The sequence below is a fragment of the Electrona antarctica genome (genome assembly GCF_951216825.1).
Source record: "Electrona antarctica genome assembly, chromosome: 14".
Lineage (NCBI taxonomy): Eukaryota > Metazoa > Chordata > Actinopteri > Myctophiformes > Myctophidae > Electrona > Electrona antarctica.
Window position 1 is genome coordinate 10,452,164 of NC_136795.1, and position 17,649 is coordinate 10,469,812.

At 41.8% G+C, this 17,649-nt stretch overlaps 1 protein-coding gene across 1 annotated transcript; it reads right to left on the reverse strand.

Annotated features, from left to right (window-relative positions):
- Positions 1 to 10,071: 10,071 nt before the first annotated feature.
- LOC306936877 (apoptosis regulator BAX-like) lies at positions 10,072 to 17,246 on the reverse strand. The gene is made up of 7 exons (XM_079520526.1): positions 17,061 to 17,246; positions 16,891 to 16,921; positions 16,024 to 16,188; positions 14,729 to 14,870; positions 14,379 to 14,483; positions 10,398 to 12,217; positions 10,072 to 10,093 (listed from the first exon to the last, which is right to left on the reverse strand). Exons 1-6 carry the CDS (start codon positions 17,086 to 17,088, stop codon positions 12,077 to 12,079), a joined length of 612 nt encoding a protein of 203 aa, XP_079376652.1. The 5' UTR covers positions 17,089 to 17,246; the 3' UTR covers positions 10,072 to 10,093; positions 10,398 to 12,076.
- Between the last annotated feature and the right edge of the window lie 403 nt (positions 17,247 to 17,649).

The window sequence follows — 17,649 nt, forward strand, 5'->3', positions numbered from 1 at the left end:
ATGTGAACGAGCAAATCGGCTGGCGCCCCTCACTTCACATTTTTGAGGCCCTCCTATACACAGGTTTAATGTTTGTCTTTAGTTCAATGTTTGTTTTGTAAACGCCATTGACAATGAAGGGAAAACTTACATCATAATGTGCCTCATTATGTCATATTGTCTCTTTATTGTTAATGGCGTTTAATGTTTGTGTTGGCACCGTTTGTTTTACATCACCATTACATCACCTAATCAACATGAGTTAGACTTTAATATATTAGCGCCCCTCACTTCACACGGGTGTGATTTTTTTTAAAATTCCCTCAGGTTTTGCAATGTTATAAATTGGCCAAATTGTGTTCTTGACGTGTATGTGCTACACACACAACAAAAGGTGCTTCAGTAGTTCTTTGTTACAGTTTTCTTTGGGTTAGTTGTGGTGCCTCAGCAGTTCTTTAGTGGTTCTTTGGGACGGCTGAGGTGCTATATATAGGATATAATATCTATTATAGACTCCATTATTCCACATTAAAATTACATAACATATTCCCAGATATTTCTTCACACTGTGACAAATTCACCCTTTGCCCTCGGATACAAATATATTGAATTAGGATATTTGAGACATTCTCTGATATTTTGAATATTCATATTGACCCCGATCCTGTACTAATTATTCTTGGTTTGTCAGACTCCATTTCTATATGTTGACGTCTTGACGAGAGCACAGAAACAACTCCTCTCATATGGTCTGATTATAGCAACAAAACAAAATAATTGACACACTGGAAAAAGGCTCCTGCATTTAAACATTGGCTAAATGAATTGACTAGTACACTTCACCTTGAGAGAATAAGGTATTTCTTGAAAAACAAAGAGAGACAATTTGATAAGGTTTGGCTGCCCCTTGTCCGTTATTTGAGTAGAAGCATCTAATAGACAGGATACCACTGATGTGGTTGACTGTATACCATCTTCATTTCAGATGTTGTTGTTGTATTTCATCATCTTACTATTCTATAGTATGCGGTGTCACTGAGCAGTATGGGTGGGAGGGATTGAGGGTTTTATTTTTGTGATTTTGTCCTTTTCTTTCCCCTTTTTTGTTTTTCATAAAAGACAAAATGTATACTGTACCATACCAATTATTATATAATAATTTATAACCTGTTCTTAATCGTTTACCCGCCAGGAACATAGGAATATTAACACGTAGAATCTTGTAGCCTGCCACAAACGGAAAAGCCGTTTTAACAGCGATGTATTCATTAATGCATGTTTTAATACGATCGTATCGAAATCTACCGTCCGTTAGCTTTGTTATGCTTCTGACACAATGGGCGCGGCCATTTTGAAAATGCGCGCGCATCCACTAACATTGCCGGCTCTGTTTTCAGACGGCTTTATCTCACAGAAGCGACATTGCAGAGGACGCTTTGTCCCAGACAAGCGTTTTCAACGGCCTGTAGCAGGCGCTGTGATACTCGCGGTCCACTTTTTCCACCACCGACCGAGAGAACGAGCACCAGCTTCGTCAACACACACGGAATGGTTTCATAGTAAAATGCGATACGGATATTTGGCTCTTCAAAGTAAGTGTCACGCGTGATTAAACCATGGCAATACGCAATCGAGGGATTCATTAATGGCGGCAGGCTAAGAGTTAATAAAAAACGTATTTGACAAAACAAAATAGGTGTTACAGGTGTAAAGATCTGTGACTTTCAGAAATGTTTTACTGTGAAATATAATTTATATATAGTATATGTCAATGACAAGACTATTATGGAATATCAAAGTGTACCTTCGCTTTAAAAGACCCAATGAAAAAGATGGATTGGAAGTATGTCATCATAGATTCCAGTATACAGTAGTGCTTTGCAACAGATACTCAATGCTCTAAACAACATGGACGACAAGACGGATGTAAGTGCTAACTATGACCACCTAGCTATACCTGCTGAAACTATCGCACTGAAAATCACCTGACAGCCCTGGAATTACAGAGGATAGGTCAGCAGACTCAGCACTGAAGAAATTATCTGAATTACTCAACCATATTACTCACCCTACTAGCACAGGTTCTCTGGTAGGAGTGTATGCAGCTCTCCAGAGCAAAACACTTAAAGATGGAGTGCCACAATGTATGTTTGTATTTTTCCAGTTTTTCATGTGTCTATGAGATGACAGTACTTCATTAGACACCCTGGGGTCGTTTTTATGTGCAATGGTGTATTAACTTTGTATTTAGGGTTTCTTCCTGGAGGCTGAACCCTTGACAGTAAAAAAAAAAAACAGTAATATAGTGACATCACACTATCATCTCACTCTAGTTATTTTAAGGAACATTAATGCTCGTAATTACGCATTAGGAGTATTCATACACTCCCTTCGTTATCACGAGAGACCAAATCCTAGAGCTGCACCTGTCCTCAAACGGTGACCACGCCCACATTGGACCATCAACATGCCACTGAGGCCCCCGGACTAGTGGAGTTTCAAGTTCAAAGGTCGGGGGCCCTGCTCATATGTAAGGAGCTGACAACCTAGGTTGTCTCATATGCTCTGACTCGACCATCCTGGCCTTACCCCCTTAAGTAACCCGACCCTTTGGGCAAAGGACTATGGGGCGATTCCCACGCTCCTCAGCAACTTGAAGGACTGCATGAGCCACCAAGGGCTCAGTAACGTCCAGGTTATAGAACCTTGCAAAGGTCGAAGGTGACGACCAGTTCGCTACTGAAATACCCTTGTATAGAGCCCAGGATGCCGCCACACTGTGGGTGGAGTGAGCCCTCAAACCCACAGGTGGCAAAACACCTCTGCTGGAGTAAGCCAATTGAATGGCTTCCACAATCCAGCCTGAACTTCGGCGGTGGTGACTCAGGTGTAGAGTGCCTGGATGGTAACCGTAAGGTTTCCAGTTCGAACCCGGGCTCCCCCAGAGTTACTGTCGAAGTGTCCTTGAGCAAGACACTGAACCCCTAATTGCTCCCGATGTGCTAGTTGGTGCCTTGCATGGTTTCCGCTGCCATCGGTGTATGAATGGGTGAATGGGTGAATGTAATGCACAATCTCTGTAAAGCGCCTTTATCCAAGGCGCTTTACATAAATGCACCATTTACCATTTACCATTTTAACTTCGTCACCGGCTTCCCTTTGGCTTTTGTGCCCCATGCCACAAACAGCTGGCTTCCTGTTCTGATGGAAGCCGCCCTGGACATGTAGGTTGTGCAACTTCTCATCCTCAGCCGATGCAAAAGGAGGAGGGTGAAAGGACCTCAGGTCCACTGGCACAACAGTGGCCTGAGGCTCCAGGAGCCTCAGGCTGGGGCCACGAGGAGTAGAGACAACCGTCGAGTCCTGACGCTGTCCAGGGTGGGCTTGATCAGGTTGAGGACGACGCGTACAGCAGCCCTTGTGGCCATTAGTGGGCCAGGGCGTCCACGCCTAGCGTTGCAGTCCCCTTGATGGAGAAGAACAGGTGATACTTCCTGTTCTCCTCTGCCACTGGGACCCCAAACCTGTCCCATAGCTGGGTCGCTACTAGCGGGTGAAGGGATCAGTCCGTGTACTGGAGTGGTCTCCTGGAGAGCAGGTCTGCTCCTGCGTTCAGGAGCCCTGGGACGTGGCATGCCCTGATCGAGAGGAGGTGCTCGTCGCACCACAACACTAGTTTTCTTGCCAGAGCATGCAGGATTGGGGACCTTAGTCCGCCCTGCTTGTTGATGTAACATACTGTCTTTGTTTTGTTGAACATGGCAACCTTTGACGTAGCCTGACAGACTGGCATCTGTTGTGAGGACTCTCCTGGAGAGGACTCTCCCCGTGGGGACACAGAGTGTCATGGGACCCCCACCACTGCAGTGCGTTGACACACTCCTGTGTGACTAGGACTTTGTGGTGTGCTTGAGTATCTGGGACCTTTAGAGACTTCATCCACATCTGGAAGGGTCTCATGTGGAGCCTGGCTAGGCGAACTAGAGCAATGGCTGAGGCCATGAGAGCAGTCATGCATTGGCACACTTTGAACTGAATCCTGCGTCCCACTCTGAATTGGGAAATGCACTGCTTGAACGCGGCCACTCTGTCCTCGCTCAGCTTGGCTGTGGAGGACCTGGAGTCCAGAGCGATGCCTATGTAGGTTATCGCCTGAGTTGGGACCAGGATGCTCTTCTTGTAGTTTAGAGAGAAGCCCAGGGAGGACAAGAGGTCCACTACCTGTGTAGTGTGGAGCGTTGCCTCCGCTGGTGATGCTGCACAGACCAACCAGTCGTCTTTGCTATGCGGACCCCCTGTGAGCGTAGGGGGGCGATAGCTGCGTATGTGCATTTCACGAATACCTTCGGGGATAGGGACAGCCCTATTTTTTAGCTGATCGTGCCAACTCAGCGCATTTGCTGCATGTGCTCTGATCGGTCAGCATGCTTCAGGCCCAGGCAGAAGATGCACAAGTTATGTGGGTCTCGGGCCACCATGAGGTTGTCGCACGTAGCGACACGACATAGCTTCTGAGGGGCAGATGCAGTGTACCCGGCCTGTTGGCTACAGGACGGGGCATTAACGTTGTGATCCTCCATATTATTATTAGTGTTAGCTATGGCTAGTAGCTGTGCTACTAGCTATGAGCTAACGCTGGCTGCACATGCGGTTGAAGCCAGTAGCGAGAGGGCTATTGGCTATAGTGTGCCGCAGCAGCTAATGCTACTAGCCATCACAGCTAGTAATAGCAAAGTAAGCTAGCTTCCGTGTGGCACTAGCAGCAACATAAGCTAACGCTCGTTTAGCTAGTGCTTTGATAGCACTATTAGCAAAGTAAGCTAGCGCTTGTTCAAGCTAGTGCCTTGGTAACAATGTAGCAATGTAAGCTAGCGCTTGGTAAGCTATCTTTGGCTAACACTACCCAGTAACACTAAAGGTGCTATACTTAGTGTCTTAAAACTTGGTGTAGCGGACTTACTGTGAGTTTGTAGTAACCACCGGGTACAACACTAGTCACCTCGCGGTCCGAGTGTGGGAATCACTCGTCCTTGTGAGATTTATGGTACTAGTATTAACTTATACTCTCGGTGATAACACAGCTTGTTCTTTCTGATATGCAGAAAAAAAGATGAATGGCACGTGCAGGCGTGGCCACGCTTATGTACCCAGACGCTGGGTGCGTGCCACATCATCACGCACAAGGCCCAAGACTATGAATAGTCATGTGAGTGTATGAAAAGGTGTTTTCTGTCTGATCAGCATCAGAGATGCTTCTCCTAATGCGTAATTACGAGTATTAATGTTTCTTAAAATAACTCCTTGGTAATCAAGATCAACAGCCTGAAGGACCCTTTTCAATGGATGAACGCCAAGTTAAAAACTCCTGGATTTGATGGTATCCACCTTAACCTGGATTGGACGAAGAACTCCTTATGTTGTGAAACGAGATACACAAGCGCAACAAACCCACAGCTTTTTCCATACTGGTGTCATACCTCTACAAGAGAAAGGCAATCTCCTGCAGCCTGGTAACTACAGCAATACTATACAGTATTGTCAGCTATTGCTTCTACAATTCACTTCATAAGTCATCACTGCATGAAACTTCACATTGGCCCACTACTTCGTATAGGAAACAAAATCGCTTCCACAAGAAAAGATCCACCCTACCACAGATTCTGGTTTTAAGAATACAATTTATTAGCAAAAGGCTGATGCACACCTCAAGGCTATTGACAGGAGCGTAGGGCAATAAAGCATACTGAAATAAGGTTATCTTTGAAAAACAAAGCAGGGTCCCGCAAACTGTCAGAAAACTTGCCAAAAATGTTGCTCTTTATTTCAACGTTTCGGTCTATTCGACCTTCATCAGGACAGACATTGTCTGTCCTGAACGTCTGTCCTGAACGTCTATTCGACCTTCATCAGGACAGACAATGTCTGTCCTGATGAAGGTCGAATAGACCGAAACGTTGAAATAAAGAGCAACATTTTTGGCAAGACAGTGTGCGGGACCCTTCTTTGTTTTTCAAAGATAACCTTTTTTAAGAATACAATTTAGGCATTCAGTAATCCAGAGTGATTTACATGAAGCAAGAACAACACATCAAGGAATAGACATCAATAATCATAAGTAAGCTATTACATCCGTCTAACAGTATCTGTACAATGAAACAATGAAAAATGCATACACTATAGAATGCTATGTCTATAGTCGATACTTAGATACTTAAATACTTCATTGATACTACAGTCGTATCAATGAAGAAAGGTATGGTTTTGGAGATATTTCAAAAAATTTCAATAGCATATGGAAAACCATGAAGAGATTGTGGAAGCAAGAGCAGTGATGGATCAAAACACTACTTTGATCCACCAATGCTGCAGAGTAAATCAAAGCAAAGGTCTCAATGTAGGCAGATCTGATAGTCAAAGCCAGAAGTGGCTGACCAACCGAGACTATACACAGATGACATCAGACCAATGCATGAGACAGCTGGACTCATATCTTCAGCTCAAAAGCTGATAATAACCACTCACAATTCCGGATGTTCTGACAATACTGACTTGGTGTGTCAATGACAACAGATGAACAGAAGCCAGTGGAAGCAGTGTGTCTCAGATCTCGAGGGCACTCGAAGGATGATGATGATGATGATTATGTTGATGAAGATGGCATAATGCAGCAAGCTAAAGGCAAAAAGGCAGTGGGACACTACAATATACAGCATTCACAGTGTGTGTGTGTGTGTGCGTGCGTGCGTGCGTGCGTGTGTGCGTGCGTGCGTGAGTGAGAGAGAGCGAGAGCGAGGGGGGGTGCTCATATCAGGATGACACTGAGAAAGTGGGGACGCTGTTTCAACGACAGGGGAAAGGAAGCGAAAGGGAAAGGGTGAGACTGGGAGAGATATAGAATAGGCTAAATGGTACTATAAAATAAGGATACCGGGTGTATGGGAGGTGAACGATGCAGTGAGGAGAACCGCAGAGATCCCACTCAGTAAGGAAGGTGCTGTGCTGTTCTTTTCTTTCACCTCACTGCCCCTCTCTCTTTCTCTACAACCTCTCCGTCTCTCCAGTGCAGTGCAGCTCCTACAGCGTCACTCCTCCTGTCTGTACTGTCTTAATAGCGCAGCAGTGCAGTGCACAAGAGACATCTAGTGGACAAATCGTAGTTATTGCAATCCTGCAGAAATACTGCAGTACCTCCCCCCTCCCCTCTCCAAACGTGTCTCTCCCTCTCTCCCTCTCTCTCTCTCTCTGACTGTTTAAAACCGTACATAATCCCTCTATCACTCGTCCCCTCCTCCCCTCGTCATTTGCACTGTTCTTCATCTTCATTTCCCCGTCTGTCTTATTGCGCTTGCTTCAGTCTTTCTCTGTTCTCCTTCTGTCACCTTGTTTCCACATCTCTCTCTTCCAACTCTCCACTACAGCCACCCCCCATTCAACCTTTCCCATTGCTCCCTGAGTCCCTCATCATCATCATCTATGAGAGGAGAGTCTGAATCTCTCTCGTTGTCTCCGACAGCCCAGTCAACTTTGCTGCAAATATTTTTTAGTTGTTTTGTTCTTTCTCTTGTATTATTATTTTTTCTTTCTTTTCTTGCCCTTTCTTTTCTTATTTTTTACACCAGACTTCGCTGTGCTCTGCATATAAAATGCAATAAAACATTGAATAAAGGTAATGGCTATTCGCTCACAGCAGAATATGAAATTTGGAGAAACAAGCTGAACTGTGCAGGGGTCTGTGGCCACATAATAGCATGATTTTTACTATGACAGCATATACACTAAGCATGACTGCTGGGATGCTCTACTGTGTGCAATGAGACCAAAATCAAGATGATCATCATATCATACATGACATATCCTGCATATTCTACTGCACACAGCCATAATAAATGATGGCAATATGGAAAGCAGGGACATGCTAACGACATGCGAGGATGAATAATGAAGTAAGTGGAAGAAAGACACATACAGGCGCGCACACACACACACACACACACACACACACACACACACACACACACACACACACACACACACACACACACACACACACACACACGGGAGAAAGACAGGGATACAGGCTATACCATATAAAATAATTAGCTTTATAGAATTATTAATGACATGAGGGGGCGGGGTAGGGTGTTTTCCTCTGATAAGCACGGTCACCTCAGACCTCGTCACAGAAATAATATAATAAATATCCCATTTCATTAAAGTGCTCTGTAAAGCCCTGAGTTTTAATTACATTCTGAGAGTGTATAAATGTAGGTCTACTACTAAGTGTAGAAATTACAACTTAAACTGCATAAATTAACACTTTTTTACCATTACAATTTTTACTGTGTACATTCTTAATCTCTTCCTCCCCCTATGTGTGAGTTCTCCTTTTTTGCAAACTGTGAACTGTTACAATGTGCTCCCAGGATTTTATAATGTAGTAAAGAGCTCAAGTCTCTCTCGCGCTCACACTATAGCAAAAATAGCATTTCTTTTTTTGAAGGTAGCTCCACAAACCCTCTCCTCTTTCATCCCTCCTCTGTCCCTGCCTTCACTCATCCCTCGTTACCTGCTAATTAATACAGTTGGCCTTCTTGGCTAATTATCTGCTGTTTATAGGTCTGTTACTGCACACTAGGGAAAGAGAGAGTGAGTGTCTGAGAGACGTAGAAAGAGAGTGAGTTCATGTGTGAGAGACACTGAGTGAGTGAGTGAGTGAGTGAGGGAGGGTGTGTACTGTGTAGTAAGGAGGTGTCACTGCGTTAAGCCCAAATACATGTCAATGTCTCATATTATTCACATGAATCACCGAAACCCTATATATACTTAATTAAGTGGAGTACCCCCAAGGGTCTATACTAGGATCCCTATTTTGTTTCCACCAAAACTCTACACACACAAGGTCTTGCAATGCATTGTGTTGTGAACTTGTGAATACAACATAATACGCCTACCGGCATGCACACTTAAGCCTCTCCAATTGATTCAGAATGCAGCAGCTCAGTTGGTCTTCAACCACCCAAAATTCTTAGTACAAAACTCTGATGTTGACCTTCAAAGCAACCAAAGGTATGGCACCCCCATATCTTGCAAGTATGATTGGACCCTACAAACCCACCTGCGCGCTCAGATCAGTCAACACAGGGAAGCTGGAAGTACATTCACTACTACACTGCTACACACGTCCCAAACTCTTATCCCTTCTCAAAACTATGGAATGCACTTCCCACTGCAATTATAACTGCAGACTCACTCCCAATCTTCCGCCGTAGTCTGAAAACCCACTTCTTCAGACTCCATCTTAGCCTGTAGCACTTGCCCTAGCCTTGACGACCTTACAAGCGTATGCAAAGGCTCAACTTAGTCTGAACTGTAATAAACCCTCTCGTCCATTACTGTGCCTACAACCATTAGTGGGTTTTTTTTTTACTGATAAATGTTAGGGCAGTTTGAACAAAGTAGTTCCACTCCATTTTGCAGCCCCAGATATTAGTTCACCAAAGGGCACATTTTACAGCATGCTCAATAACATATTTATATAATACATTCCATGTACATAGTAAATTATTAACTAGTAAATGATTGGGTAAATTGGTAAAGGATTGACAAGAATAGCAATCTTTAAATGCCAATTAATACTAGTGATCCTTTTAGCAGCCAAATTGAAGAATAGTAGTTTCAGACGGGCCTCACTCACTTACCAACTACAGAAATATTTACATTGTTCTGTGACTGCATATACATCAGCAATGTTGTATAACTCTACTTGTTGTTTAAAGCTGCACTATGTAATCTTCCTCTTCTACCCTGGATTTGAAGTGCTGACAATTTTTACCAGAGCAAAAAGCTCAGGGGATACATTTAATCTTGACTATCAGGTCAAAATTCGTGTCAGATCCTGTGTCTAGGTGGGATATGACCTTTGACACAATCAAAATGTCTCAAAAGAAGAACAGGGAAACACAATATAACCATGACAATTGTATAAGTTATATTGTATTAAACTCTACTATACAGATTGGACAAAATTACATTGTATTCATTAAAAAAGAAAAGAAAATCGTTACAGTGATGCTTTAACTCTAGTAATTATCGCTCATCAGTCAATATTTTCAACCTTATACCACCAGTGACGTCTCCAGGCACAAATCAGCAGGGGGGCATACTTTTTTCCAAAGGGGGCACTTTATTTTTCAAACCCCCCCCCTATGTACAACAAGCTACAAGTATAGGCTATAATTATGCAGCAGCACAACAACAAACAAAGAAATACTTATATGTTGAACAAGAATTTGTAAAACATGAAAATATTGGTAGGGTAGGGTAGGGTACTACTGGCCAATCTGGACTGGAGGGGCACAAAATCCAATCTGGGGGGTCAATGCCCCCCAATGCCCCCCTGTAGAGACACCACTGTATACCACTAACTACTTGTAATTAGCCACACATTTACAGGTAGCCAATTAGGTTACAAATCCTTATCTTGAGGAAAATTGCAATGTCCATTTTTAATGGGGGGGTAGTGTATATGAGAGAATGATAGTTACAGTATAACAAAATATATTTTGTTGACATTTGACTTTTTTTTCATTTTCATGTTTATTGTGAAACTTCATATATGAAAATATAGTAAACATACTTTTTTCCCCCCGCTCAATAACAAATATAGCCGGCGCCACATAACCATATACATTTGGTTTGTAATAACATTAACATAAAATAATGTCCAAAATGCAGTTTTACATTAGAAATAAAACAACAATAATGATAGTAGAGCTCAACAGTGACCAGCCACTGTTGCGTGTTTAACTTAAAAGCCTGCAAAAGGTCTGCATCTTTAATGATTGCATTGGCATTATACAATGGCTTCCCTCCATTTTATATAGTGCAGCATTACTCCATGGCACTGTGAATAAAACCCGTCATTCTTGACCACCGCCTCTATACTAGGTCTGCTAGTATTTCCCTCCACAGCAAATCTCCTCACTGAAAACATCCATTTTAAAAGCTCTAAACACGTCGCAATGCGACCAGTTGTGAGCTTGCAGATCACCTATTTCTGCCAAATGTTGGCCTCCCAGAATAGGTTAGGGAAGTGCTAATCTCTCTAGAGAGGGTTCCCAGATTGGGGTTCAAGTGGTTAAAACAAGGCTTGTACAGGAGCACACTTGTACGGTTTGTACCATTGTTTCACAATCTTATAGCTCGTGGTAAGTCCACCTTATGGCTAATAATCATATCCTCCATTTGGAATATGAACACGCTTTTCACTTATGGAAACTCACTGTTGAGCTCTATAAGTGGACATTTTGAAATCCGTTCTTGGGTCCTCTAAACATGATGAGTAAAATGCCCTATTCTTCCGTAATTCCTTCATTCCTTGAAGTGACATTTCTAGAATCAGAGGTTTTCAAAGTGTGAAGTGAGAGATCATTGCAGGTGAGGCACAGAGCAGAGGATGAGGATGCCTGAAAGGAACAGATGGCCTCCAATAGTTAGGGTCGATGATTCACAGAACAGTTTGATACCAATAATAGACACTACTTTCCCCAAAAATAAATAATACCTCAATCAATAATTATAAAAAGGGGGGGGGGGGGGGGGATCTACTAGACAGTTCTGAAAGAGCAACTGCAAAGTTTCCATCTAAAATAAATAATAAGGTCCCCGGTTTGTGACATGCCACATACCAAACGTGGGACTTTGGGAATGTGTCAAGTTTGTTATGTTCAAACACATTTGTTTTCGGAGGAGTAAGCAACAAAATCTTATAGCCTACAAAAATAATCCAACAGTATGACTTGCTTAGGACATTTGCTTTGTCAAAAAGCCATTCAAAGTATGATAACTATGATTACATGGTCACAAAATGACCAAACGTTAGTTTGGACTGGGGCAGTGTCTCAGACTTTGAAAACCCCAGTTCTAGAAGAAATTAGTTACTTTACATTTCAAATTTGGAGAAAGAGTGATTTTTAGCTGCCTGAACTTGTTTGCCTCTTTACTGGTGTGCAACCGGAAGGAGGGAATTACAGAGAACACGTGAAAGAGAGAGAAGGAAATGAGAGACAGAGAAAGAGAGGGGAGAGAGGTAGTAGTATCAGCTGTTTCTGGTCAGCTTCCAGGTGATGATGCTGCCCAGGATCAGACCAGCAATGAAGATCAGGACCACACTTGAGTGAGGGCTCACTGATGACATGCTACGCATCGGCACACGAGCCAGCTCTGAAAAACTGTTGATCTGACAGAGGAAGAGAGAGAGGCAAAAGACAAGAGAGAGTGAGATGTGGAAGTAGAGGAGGATAGAAAATAGATGAGATTGAGGGCCAGAGAAAGAAGGAGAGACAGAAACGATTCTCCCTTACGTATACGCTCTGTCAATCTCTATCCTTCCTAATGTATGCCTCACTAAAGTAAAACAAATGAGTTCAACAATCCAAATCAATACAACAATCAGCATGAGTAGCATGCTCTCAATAAAACCAAACATACAGTGCAAAGCCATATACCGGTCTTTGTTTGTTTGCAATTTTCCTGGTGTAATAAACTCACATACAGTACTAGCAGAACCGGTATCTGATATGCTGTAGGGGTCTGGACTCTTTCGAGTGGTGGTGCATATGTTAAATATTTCCACCTAGACACAATGTTGTTTTACCAGACTCTTAGCCTGCAGCACTTGACGTAGTACTTGCACTAGCTTTGACGACCTTACAGGCAAAGGCTAAACTTATGTAATTTAGACAGCATAATGTCAATTGTAGACATAGAACTCTATAGTGTATAGTATACTCAGTTTCATTGTACAGATATTCTACTGTTAGACGGATGTTCGGTTCTTAAGTTGCTTATGATCCTTGATGACTATTTCTATGTATTTGATGCATTGTATGCGATGTATTTGTTCTTGCTTACTGTAAATCGCTCTTGCTTAACACCCCAATCGCCCAGGACGAAGTTCACCGTCCTTTATATTAGTAACACCCAGCGCACAGGATGAAGTTTTATCCAAAAGACAAAGTTTATTCATATGAAAACCGATCGCATCGCTCCACAGCCTAGGAGCGACTGTTGCGCAATACTCGATGTTGCGCAACAGTGGGAATCGAAAATGTTTAGCCGACGAGAACGAAAATCTTAAGATGTTAATAACTCGCGATCTAAATCATCCTGTCCAATTCTAAGGAAAGATCCTGTGTTAGACGGCCCACCGCAGTCCAGTCGCTAGTCGCGGTAGATTTAATCTTACCTCCCGTTATTGTCGATTGGCTCTAGAGTGTTTTGGCTACATTTAGCGGCTCATCCACATGCGGGATAACATCCGGTCCGTCGGTAAAAGTGCTCCACTGGAATAAATCGCTTGGGCACTATGATTTAATGGATTAAATAACCCCGGGCAATCGGAGTGTTAAGAGCGTCTGCTAAATGCAAATTGTAAATTGTACTTGCATCCATCTAGCTTCAAATAAATATGACAAAGTCAACCACTAGGTTTCTTACCTGATGCCATGTTCAAAATCTACCAATTATTAAGACCTCAAAAGCCTATACGTTGTTATACCTTGTAACCTTTAAAAGCGGAAAAGCATCTGTGTCATTTTATGTTGCTATGTAAATAGCAACATGATTTATTTAGATTTTTTTTAACACGTTTTTTCCAGAAAACTTAGGTTGTGTTTTAGAAGGCGTTTTTTTTAAATTGGCCTAAGGTTAAATGTGTTTAACTAGAAATACCACCTCCAACAACAGCTGTGCTAGTTATATTTAAATTTGTTTTATTCATTCAAATAAATCCCGGATTGCAGCTTTAATAATTAGATGCGTTAGCTAGAATACAGTCCGTCATGTGCTCTAATGAAGCGTCCGTTTCTTGGTACTGTGTGCCAGTAAAACAAAGTGGAAATGTGAGTACGGTGAGTTCCTACTTTTGATACAGTGCATCGGTGTGTTTCACCCAATCCATTTCTCACGCCGATACGTAACGTGACACAGGGACAACGCGGAAGGAAAAAACAATTGACTTGGATAATTGCATAAATATGTTGGGTTATTGTACAGTAATAAACCTAGAGCTGTGCATGCATGTTTAACCCATTTTGACCTGAGATCAGATTCTAAAAATGTCTTCTACATCCTGACAGTTTTCTGAAAAAGCTATGTTTCTATGTCAGTGGTTCTTCGATTTTTCAAAAATAGCAGACCTACAAGCTCTGTAGCTTGTAGATCTGCTATTTTTCAATAGCTAAAGCATAGCGTAATGCTAACACCAAAAGGGGTTCCCGCCCAAAATGGGTTAACAATGCAAAGTCAGTCAGTCTGTTACCTACATTGACTTATTATAGGCCGGCCTCCTAGGGGACTGACAAAAATGTAACGAGAGGTGTTTATTTTTAATAACATACCCATCCTCCATGTTCTCTGACCCAGCTCAGGAGAGTGTTTCTAAAGTAGTTCAGGGTACACCTCAGGATGTCCAACACACACTGGGGAAAATGGGCCTCAACCATCTAGACAGACAGACAGACAGACAGACATCAAGACACTGGACAATATAATATAATTTTATTTTTTTTGCCATGCTTTTAATCTCTGTAGCACTTTGAGATTCGTAAGAATGTAAAGCGCTTTATAAATAAAATGCATTATTATTATTATTATTACTGGACAATATAAGTAGACATAATGGTTATGACTTTCTAGAAAGACCATAATCCTGGTATATATCCATGTTTTGGTTGTGTGTCCTCCTCACCTTGACGCACAGTCTTCCCGCTACATAGAACAGCACAGCGATCACTTCCCAGGTGATCTTCCCACCGTTCGTCACCATGATGACCAGCTTCTTGAACTTCTCGGACACTGGACCAGGGCTCCTTGCCATCCCATCTATAGCACTGAGAGACACAATGATGCAAACTTAAAGTTATATTAGGGCAACCGATAAGGGACAACTTCTGATAGTTAAATAGTAGTCCATACGGTGTCAACGCTATTAAACACCCTTTATGTGTCGTTTCAAAAATATTTTTGAAAAAAATATTGAAGTATCAAAAAACACTTTGGAAAGAACCTCTCAACTCCATTGCCTCCTCGAGCGGTCTGTGAAAGCACTTAACTCCACTCCCTCTCCCCTGCGTGCCACAGGGCTGCTACAATCTAGCCTGGCTAATAACAGACTCAAGTCACGTGCTTATTATTGTAGGCCTATATTATAAAGCAGTGTCATGAAGCATGCCATTGTTTCACGTGGTGTGATGCATTGTGTGAGCATGGAGATCCATTGTCATCTGTTCTTATCAATGACGGAAAATGACATAGAAAACCTCCTATCTCCACTTGAGCTGGATTCGGGTAAAGTGGTGATAATATGCAAGTAACACACATGCAAGTAACTGACAATATACAAAGTCGGAATACAAACTTTGATGAGGCAGTATGGCTTTGTTTTAAAAATAGAAGGTTTTCTTCATTTTCTGAAAAAAATATATTTTGTTTTTTCATTTCCTGAAAAATTTACATTTTGGACTTGGATGCTTTCTTCCCGACAGCAGAGATACAATGATCCGTCACCCTGCCTCCCTGCCTCCCTGATGCACAGTAGAATATCACATTTATTGCATGTGATATTATACTATGCATCATTAGATATGAATTAGAATTTTAGTAGGATGTTTACAAGAATGAATAGGGTGGATATGGGATAGACAGAGCCATGATAGACAGACATGCACACAACGGTTCTCAAACTTTTTGACAATGACAAAAGACTCCCAAATGAATATGGATTTGGCCTAGGAACCGTATTTTATAATATGTTGTGGCAGGTTTCCATAAACAGGATTTGTGTTAAAATGTTTCAAAAGATATTACTCCTTTTTCTTTCTCCCAGGTTTCTTGGAAATAGAAAATGTTAAAGTTATGCTAATTTATCTGAGGACCCCTGGGAATCCCCAGGGGTCCCCGGACTCCACTTTGAGAACCACTGCATTAGCACATATACTGTACATAAACAAGAGTGTTAGACACAGTGAAGCATATTAAACTCACTCTTGGAAGGGCTTATGGTCCTTCATGGTGTCGCCCACGACTCGTACCATGATGCCGAGTTGTGTGACCATGTTCCTCTCCTGCTCCGTCTGCAACCCCTGTGCCAGCGGCGTGAAGGGCGGGACATCCTCTGAGGGAACTTCCTTCAGCTGCTCCTCTATCACCCTGCCGGGAACGTGAGGGAATAGGACGTAGGCATGGCGGAAAGACACAGGATGGACCTTGAGTGGTGGTGCTATAAAATAAGATTAGTGAACTACTAGACTAGAGGACAAACCCACAAATGGATGGATGAATAAAAATACATACGTTTTGTTATAATAATATGAAATAATAACAATAATAAACTTTATATATACTTTTTTTCCTCTCTTTCTTTCTTTTCTACATTCCTTTCTCTGAAACATTATCAAACGTTAGCCTCTGGTGTTTGAGAGAAAATAACTGACAATAGGTCAAAATAATATCCAGGGACTTAAATCAAACAAAACAGAATTCAGAAAGATTCCATAACGAATAATTTAAATCAAGCAGGGAAACAAGAAACCAGAATGTGTTTTGGATGACCTCATCAAAAGATAATTGCTGCAGGAGCCCCACCCACAGGCACACTGAATAATAGCACTTTGTTAACGTTTTTAAATTATTTATATTGTGTATATTATATAAAATCATTGATTGTATACAAAATATAATCATAATTAAGTTTAAGTTAAGTGGTTCTAAACTCTGATGACCCAAAATGCTCTGTAGGTTTTTTTATTCTAGTTGTTTCAGTTTCATGTTGCAGATAACATGGTAATAATTAACATTACATGTAGTGTGAAGTGAAACCCTTTGTTTATGTCTTAATTTTACTTTACTTACTCTTTAATGAGGGCTTCTCCTATCCTTTCATCTGTGGGGAATAAGCAGAACACAACTGTTCAACTAAAACTACATTAAACTATTACTTTTACGGTCTGTGACCTGAAAACCTTGACCAAAAACCCATTGAAAGCCATGTTACAGTGAGTTCTGAAAAAGTCGAGTCCTACCCGAACTCCCATTTCCTTCACACGCCATGGTGACACAACTTTCTCCCTTTCTCGACGTTCTTGTGAAGTTCTCGTCGTTGTAAATGAAATTATTTATCGAATATGATTAATTTGGCATGCCGTAATCAAATCACTGTTTTCATAGGAAGTGTGGTTGGTGTTGAGACATATCCACGCCGCGGTGAGCTGAGGTACTATTTAGATGTACAGGAACTTAGTTATGATTGGAGGCGGGGGGACCGGGGGGACAGTGTTGCCAGTTTTCTGCGAGAGAAACAAGCAACCAGGTCTATGAAAACAAGCCCAAACACTATATTATGCAACGCAAATGCAACGCATTTGCGTTAGCCAGCTAACTTGGCTTAGGCTACATTTGAAAATAGCTGATCTACATTTTTTTGTGTATATCTCTATGTCTTCAAAACGTTCTGATGAATTGAAAATGGAGAACCCTGATGTAAACAAGTCTCAGTGCCTTTTCTGGTTTTATCCTCTTTATAGCAGATTTTTCATTTTGTATTGAACTGTACTTTCTTTGGAATGTACGAATTCTACAAACTGTTAATCCAATTGTCAATCAATCAATCAA